The sequence below is a fragment of the Halichoeres trimaculatus genome, unplaced genomic scaffold (assembly GCF_033239565.1).
Source record: "Halichoeres trimaculatus isolate MK-OKI-2021-1 unplaced genomic scaffold, fHalTri1.1 fHalTri1_scaffold_5, whole genome shotgun sequence".
NCBI lineage: Eukaryota > Metazoa > Chordata > Actinopteri > Labriformes > Labridae > Halichoeres > Halichoeres trimaculatus.
Window position 1 is genome coordinate 16,563,257 of NW_027437183.1, and position 7,673 is coordinate 16,570,929.

At 38.4% G+C, this 7,673-nt stretch overlaps 1 protein-coding gene across 2 annotated transcripts; it reads left to right on the top strand.

Annotated features, from left to right (window-relative positions):
* The first annotated feature begins 496 nt into the window (after positions 1 to 496).
* Positions 497 to 7,304, top strand: ndc80 (NDC80 kinetochore complex component). Of its 2 annotated transcripts, none has more exons than XM_074670498.1 (17): positions 497 to 631; positions 1,102 to 1,197; positions 1,984 to 2,067; positions 2,593 to 2,719; positions 2,909 to 3,081; positions 3,347 to 3,449; positions 3,613 to 3,702; positions 3,998 to 4,091; positions 4,219 to 4,319; positions 4,463 to 4,607; positions 4,702 to 4,907; positions 5,077 to 5,226; positions 5,472 to 5,561; positions 5,673 to 5,765; positions 5,996 to 6,126; positions 6,243 to 6,345; positions 6,791 to 7,304. In XM_074670498.1, the coding sequence occupies exons 1-17, from the start codon at positions 624 to 626 to the stop codon at positions 6,917 to 6,919; spliced, it is 1,923 nt and encodes a 640-aa protein (XP_074526599.1). In that variant the 5' UTR covers positions 497 to 623; the 3' UTR covers positions 6,920 to 7,304. The 2 variants fall into 2 exon arrangements, with proteins under 2 accessions (XP_074526599.1, XP_074526598.1); XM_074670497.1 differs by having other exon boundaries at positions 499 to 631; positions 2,590 to 2,719; positions 6,791 to 7,300.
* Positions 7,305 to 7,673: the final 369 nt, after the last annotated feature.

A 7,673-nucleotide genomic window follows, 5' to 3' on the forward strand; every position in this document is an offset into this window, starting at 1 on the left:
AACCTTTTATTAATCTTTCTGTACACTGATTTATAAACAGCTAAACCAGAAGTTACCCGTGGGTGTTTCTCTCTCTGGGGTAACCTGATGTGCTACTGCTCCTCTGTTTTGGGGAACAACACATCTGCTAGAGATCTGGCAATGGGATGCCCCCATGTTGAATTTTTTTTCTACTGTATCCTTACTAACTGGGTTTTGTCAATAGAACAGTATCATCAGTTGAGATAAGAAATGAGCGGGATATTTTCAGGATCTTAAGTTATGGGAAGGATGATTACATTTTTGTTCCATCTGGATTTGGCCAGAGAATTAGGTTATGCATTTTCTTATTTTCTTCCTGGCTGTTTTTGATCACCTTTACTTTCTTCAATGCAAGGTAATTCAAGATTTCACCTCTCTTCACAAATGTGTCGTTTCAGATAGGTCTTGATTTTTTTTAACCATTTAAGTTACTGCGGGCAGATGTTTCTCGACTGAAACGGAACGGACCCTTCTTGAGCCGAGTGACTCGCCGTACTCTAGTGACGTCAACCCCTGGTATTTTGTATTGTTTTGGCGGGCGGTTCAACTTCGGCCGTTCAGATGATAGTTGTTCTGTAAACATAAGAAGTCCATCTACGAAAATGGAGCGGTATGTTTTGTTACGAAACCTTAAATATATCCTAAGTTAAGTTTTCTTAATTAAAACAGCCATCTGGCTGCAAGTTAGGATTTTCTGGCTTTGTAAGACGCCGTTATTGTGGTCAAATACTAGCTACTACGGTTAGCTTAGGTAGCTAAATAACCGTTGACTTTTGAGCGTTGTCTTAAACAGCATTTGTAGTTTAAATGGAATGAACATCAAGCTTTAAGATTCGTCCACGAGACTCGCCTTTACAATGTGTTAAGTTTAGTCTTAAGATAAATAGCTTTTCTGCGACATTGTTCGTTTGCTTCGCTATCATTTCTCCATTCCGCAATGAAATGGAGCTCGATTTGACGTTAGCTTTTTGTGAAAAATGCCTGCATTATTGCACTTCTACGAATTTTGTCATCCTAAGCGAATCATTAAAAAAAAAACAACAGTTCGTGTTTTTCTTTTTCTCAACAACTTGTGTCCAGTGGAAGAATGAGTCGAGTTACAGGCAGAGTGTCGGAGCTGCCTATGCGAGTGCAAGACAGCAACAGGACGAGCATGGTGTACACAACGCCCCAAAGGTTGGTTCAGTAACTTCTGTCAAAAAAAACCCTCACATATCTCACTTCACAGTTAGTTTGAGGAGATGCAGCTTTCCTGCGTTTGATTTACTGAGTCTGTGGTTGGTACAACCGAAAATATCAACCACACCCACAAAAGAAATTAAATATTTATAAAGAAACAGTTTCATTTAGGCTTGCAGAGTCAGTGACTTCGTTTAAATTACATATTACAATCACTATTACTGGCTTGATTTTATGAAATGTCACATTTTTAGTTGTATTTTAGTTTAAATGTAGTTAATTAGACTTTAATCTATTTATTATTCTCTTTCTTATTTTTTCCAGTTGATTATTACATTTTTTATCACAATGCACTTTGATTTCTTAATGCTTTTACTTGTGTTATCTTGTTTCATATCCTAACTCTTCCTATTTTTACCTGATGCAATGTCCTCCTCTTCCTTTCTCCTGGAAACCCTCTTCTTTCCCTTTGCTTTTTATCTTTATGTTCAATATTCCATTTACGCCAAAACTGCTTATCTCTTTCTGGTAATGTTTAGCTTACTGTCACCCTGAATCTCTGCCATGCTTTTATCTGTCAAAGCACTTTGTAAACATTTGTTTTAAAGGTACAATATGAATACTTATTTTCATTATTGTTTATTTTTTTTAACCATTCAGTTAGAACATTTCTGAACCAACCTTATGTTTGCTATGAGGAGACAAGAGAACACTAATTGCAGCTTGTTTAAAAATCACCAAGTGGAGTTCAGCACTATGATCGAACTTTTCTTTCTTTTTCAGTAAGCAGCCTTCGTTTGGAAAGCTCAACATACCCAAACCACAGTCTGTGAACTCTGAGAGGCGGACCAGCTTCTTTGGGGGCCGGTATGTGAATGATACTTCAAAAACGTATTTGATGTGATTACTTTGTTTCTTACTTAAGCCGTGAAAAAAACACCACATGGTATAGGGAACTAACATTATGCATCAGAAGTGTTCAGCACCCATATTTTGTGCCAATATGATAACAATCAACCAGACTTTAAAGTAAGACATCATGAAAATACCTAGTTATTCCTACTTTAAATAACTTCACATTCTGATGAAGGTCTGAAAATGGTGCGTGAATAACCAACTATACCACACAATCACTGATGGTAAAGACGAGGGATTCATACTTTTTATATTTGGACTTTTGAATCATATTTGACCGGTAGTGATTGATCTCCAAGATCTCTACACTTTGTACGGTTACAGACAAAAACATAACCAACCCAACTTAATAAAGAGAGAAAGTTAATTTAGTTATGAATGAGTCTTTATCTTTTTTGTTCAGTAACTGCAAAATAAAGTTATTTGACTGTTAAATGATTAAACTGCTTTGATGTTGCGTTAATGTTTTGACAGCAGGACGAGTGGAGCCAGCATGCCCCGCAACAGCACCATGTCAGGGTTTGGTGGAACTGAGAAGATTAAAGATGCCAGACCTCTGCATGATAAATCCTTTGTTCAGCAGTGTATCAGGCAGCTGCATGAGGTACGAACACTTCATTTTTTTCTTATGAAAATTATTTTTTCCAACACTAACACTGATTTATTATTAATGCTGCTGGGATCCGACCAGAGTTGGACTTTAGATGAATGAAAACACTTCAAGATATTTGTTTATATGATTGACGTTCTCCTTCAGACCCGCGTGATGTTCTTTTCTCTTCTATTGCTTTAGTTCTTGACAGAGCAGGGTTACCCAGGAACTATGGCAGCCAAAACCCTCCAGTCTCCCTCTACCAAGGAGTTTGTAAAGATGTTTGAGTTTATCTACTGCCAGCTCGACCCAACCTTTGTCATGCCAAACTCCAAAGTTGAGGAGGAGGTTCCGGCTATCCTTAAAGCCTTGAGGTATCAAAAATATTAATGAGTTATATACGTGTTATTATTTATGTGGTTTAAAAATCCTCCTTAGTTTGGAATTAATATTTAGAATTGCAAGGAGCCAAAGTTTATACTGAAATGCAAAAAAAATGTTCCACACATAAAGAAATTCATATTGCATAGAGTCCATTTTTATCTCAGTACCTCAGCATTTGTAGCGTCTCTTCATGATGGCTCCCTCTCTGTTGAGTATAGAATATTTCTGACAGTCTCTGTTTTTTTCTGCATAAAGGTATCCATTTGTTCTCTCCAAGTGCTCCATGTATTCTGTTGGAGCTCCTCATACCTGGCCCCAGGCCCTTGGTGCTCTCATATGGCTGATTGATAATGTAAAGGTGAGAGGAAAACATTTACCAGTGAGAGTAAACGTTATCAGTGTTCATCTAAAACCAGAGCCAAGTGCACAGGCTGCACTGCACAGAGAGTGATGGAAATACGAGCTGGTGTAACTTTGTGTCCTATGATCAATTAAAACCAGTGTTTGTGTTATTCTGATAGATTATCTGGAGTTTGAGTCGTCAGGAGCTGCTGTTTATTGACACCTGTGAAGAAGTTGAAAACATCGAGGAAGGGTCTGAGTATAACAAGGTATTCTGGTGACATTAAACAGGAGACCTTCCTCTTGGGAAAAGACTGGTAGCAACATGTCAAAGAGGATGTTCTGCGCACGTTGGTGAAATGAACACTCCTAGTTTGTGTCAGTTGACTGATACAGTTTCTCAAAGCTATACAGTGAAACTTTCTGTTTTTGTGCGGGTGTTAAATTTATAATGACACATATTCCGATTTAAGCTGTTAATTCTTGGCGTTTGTGGGTTGTTTGTTGCTGTTGCCTATAATTTCTCTTTCTTTAATGTTTAACTTTCTCTCTGGGACTCTGCAGCTTTTCCTGGACTACACAGCTGAGACATACAGCAAGTTCATGCAGGGCGATGACACATTTGAGGATGAGGATGAGACATTCTTCAATAAACTGAGTAAAGCAACATTTCTTAATGATAATAACCAGATTTTTTTGTGTTTTTTTTTTTAAATAAAATGGGTGCTTCTCCAAAATGTGAATACATTCAAACTTATACTGTGTTTTTATGTTTGTTTTGGCAGAGAAACTCTACAACGTTGATGAGGCCCTACTGATCTCGATGGAGGAGAAGCACAGGATACTGAGTGATGAGGTTGAACAACTGGAGAAGGAGAGCCAGACGGTCAGAAATAGGATTTAAAATCTTGATTTTTTTTTTCCTAAGTACAACTAAGGCAGTTTATGACTCATTTGTTAATGGGGAAACTTGTAATTGGTAATTAGATGAAGAGCAGCCAAACAACAGTTTTGTCTCCTTCTGGACAGGACCGACTGATGACCAAAAGGATGGAAAAGGTAAAGCTTCAGGCAGATCTCAAGAAACTCCAGAGTTACCGGAGCAACCTGGAGACTTTTAAAGCCAACCTGGAGAACAAAGCCTCAGAACTTAAAGATGAGCTGGAGACCAACAGTAAATATGGACAATAGCATGCCATGTTGATATACATTTGAATATTTTCACAACATGTATGTATTAAATGTTTCTCATCATCTGTATCCTGCAGTCAGCCACCTGGAGTCTTTGAAACATGAACAAAATGAGCTGCAACACCTCCTTCAAAACCAGAAATTCACTCCAGCTGATGTTGAGAGGATCAACAGAGAGAAGAGGGAACTCCAGCAGACCATCGCCAGTCTCAGCAAGTCTCTTGAGGAGGCTGAACAGCACAAGTGGAATGAAGAGATCGCTCTGGCCAAAGTGAAGGAGAAGGTATTGACTTTACATTCAGTGTTTAAGTCTCTTCGTATCTGATGCCTGACTTCAGATCAGGTCATCACTAGTCAGTGACATAAAACACTCGTACATGGTTTGACCTGACTTTGTTGCTCTTCCTCGTCACTGTCCTCTCCTCCTATCCTCTTACCTTTCTTGATCCAAGGCGGAGTTGAAACTAGCAGAGTACCACAAGCTGGCTCGTAAACTGAAGCTGATCCCACTGTCTGCAGAGAACGCTGGTGGACGGGATTTTGAGATCAGACCATTTGAATGTGGACCTGGCAGCATGGTTCAGTATAAAACACAGACACAGGTACTCTGAGCTGAGTCCATATTAGCTGCTGAAAGAGCAGTTTCACCAGTTTAGTTCAGTCCATACAGTATAATAATAACTGTTATCCTGCCGAGAATTTTCTTCTTTTGTGTCAGGTGTAGCTTCTGCTGTTTCATTTTAAACAAAATCTTCATGTTTACTTTCTAAAAATAGGTGCAAGGGTTGTACGTTTTTAAGTGATGTTGGCTTTTTGTACCTGTTACGATCTTTGCCTCTCACCATAGATGCTCCTGATGAAGCTGGTCACTGATGTGGAGGAGGAGAACAGTCGGTTAGCCAACGTGAAGCTCAGTCTGGAGGAGTCTTGTGAACAGGTAAATCTGTGTTTTGCATGATTTTTTTCCACTATCTGTTTGAAATGCATGACTGTTAGCATAACACTTACGACAGCTTTATGAGTTTGTGTTTTTTGTTTTTTTTTAAAGGTTAATTCCAACATCATGGACAAGTCCAACGACCTGAAGCAACTGAGAGAGCAGATTCGCAAACTGGATGAACGGCTGGATGCTGACATTCAGGTACGATCTATGAAGTCCAGTCTACTTGTTGTACTAATGAATGCACCAGCTTTCAGCAACCAACCAGAAATCTTCTAAAAGACTTCAGACAAGGATGTTTTTATTTTTGTTTTTAGTTTTTCTTTCTTTCTAAAGCTAAATAATGAAACTAATTCAAATTCAAACATGTTGATGCCAAGCAGAATCACACTTGCATTAAAATGTTACAATGTTCTTGTGTGTTTGTTCAGGAGTTGGTCAGAGAGGAACAGGACTGGGCCGATGAGATTGAGTCAATGGATAACCATCGAAAGCTTCTTGAAAAGAAGGTGAATCATGGTTACGAAGAGGCTGTGCATCAAATGAAGACAGCACAACAGCAGTGAGTGACAAACCACATTTTAACCACCAGTAACTGTGTCCTGGCTACTTCATCCTGCTTCATCCAAAAGAAAAACCTACTGATACAGAGTTAACCTGTTGTTGTTTCTTCTTCAGGTATCACCTGGTGCTGCAGGAGACCAATGAGGAGAGGAGAACAGTAGCCAACAACCTTGCATCTGTACTTACCACAGCAGCAAATCACCTGTCAATCACAGAGGTAACTTTCCGTGTCTTTCCATGTGTTTTCTGAAGGTTAATGAAGGGAAGGTAGAGTAAAAAATAAAGAAAATACTCTCTAACAACTACATTTTTTAAAAATTTGCATTATTTACAGTATCTTCTGACATGCTTTCATCATTAATAAAGTTAGTAAAAATCTCACAACCATTGCTGCATTGAATTTTGAGGCTCACCATCCTGAGAGGATACAAAAAGTCATAAAAGTCAAGGTGGCTCAAAAGCATTTCTTTTAAAAGAGTCAAACATTCACTAGGTGATTTTAGGTATTTCACTGAATTTAAACAATTTTAACATATTAATGCAAACTGCCCTGGCACACCTTGCGAGTCACCTGAGTCACGTTGTATCTGCACTGGTATTCATATAATTCTGATGTATAAAACTGTGAACAATCCTGATGTCTCCTGTGGTCCCTCTAACAGAAGTGTTTGGAGGATCTGCACAGCAGAGTGCAGCGTCTCTGCTCCAAAGCTGTTGAGGAGGATGAGGCAGCTGTGCAGAAGTTACGAGACACTCTGAAAAGCTTCATGTTGAAGGCAAACACTTTATGAGGTGAGCCAGAAGGGAAGCCTTCAGAGGTGACTTCAGAGACTTTGAAACTGTTGGACTGACCTGTCGTTTTTTAGCCTCGGAAAGAAAACTCATCCCTGATTTATTTGACTTTTATTCATTCGTTCTTAACAGTTTTGTCTTACATCTCTTATCTTAGATTAAAAAGAAAACACTTGGCGCTCTGTCAGTTTTCTCTGCATAAGTTATTCTGATTTTAGAAATAAAAGTTGTCTGTTTTAGCCTTCACAGAAGCATTGTCAATACAAAGTGATTTCATGAAGATGGATGTTTAGATATCTTTATACATGTTTGTTTTCTAGTCTTTATAGACGACAGATTTACATGTTTTTGTGTCTTGTCATTTTGCATCAACACTTCACATTATTCAACCTGTTAAAACTCATAAGAAAATAAAAACATTTTATTACCCTTCAACAGATTTAAAATGTTCTTTCTTAGCTGTCAAGACATGCTTTACAAGCAGCTGGACAGCAAACATCCTCCTTAATGTGATCATGGTGCAGCTCTATAGTTGTTATGTAGTTGAGCCACTGGGTGGCAGCATATAACACATGTTGGAAAAGTTTTCCGGTCATATTTGGACTTTTTTATTCTTTAATCCAAACAAACATTTACAGTAGTGGCATGTGTAAACTGTGCAGAATAAAACCAAACATAAGAAACAAAAAACGTGAAATCATGGTGCCACTGATGACAAACAAACCAGTTCAGTTGTGCACTCCTTAAAATCTC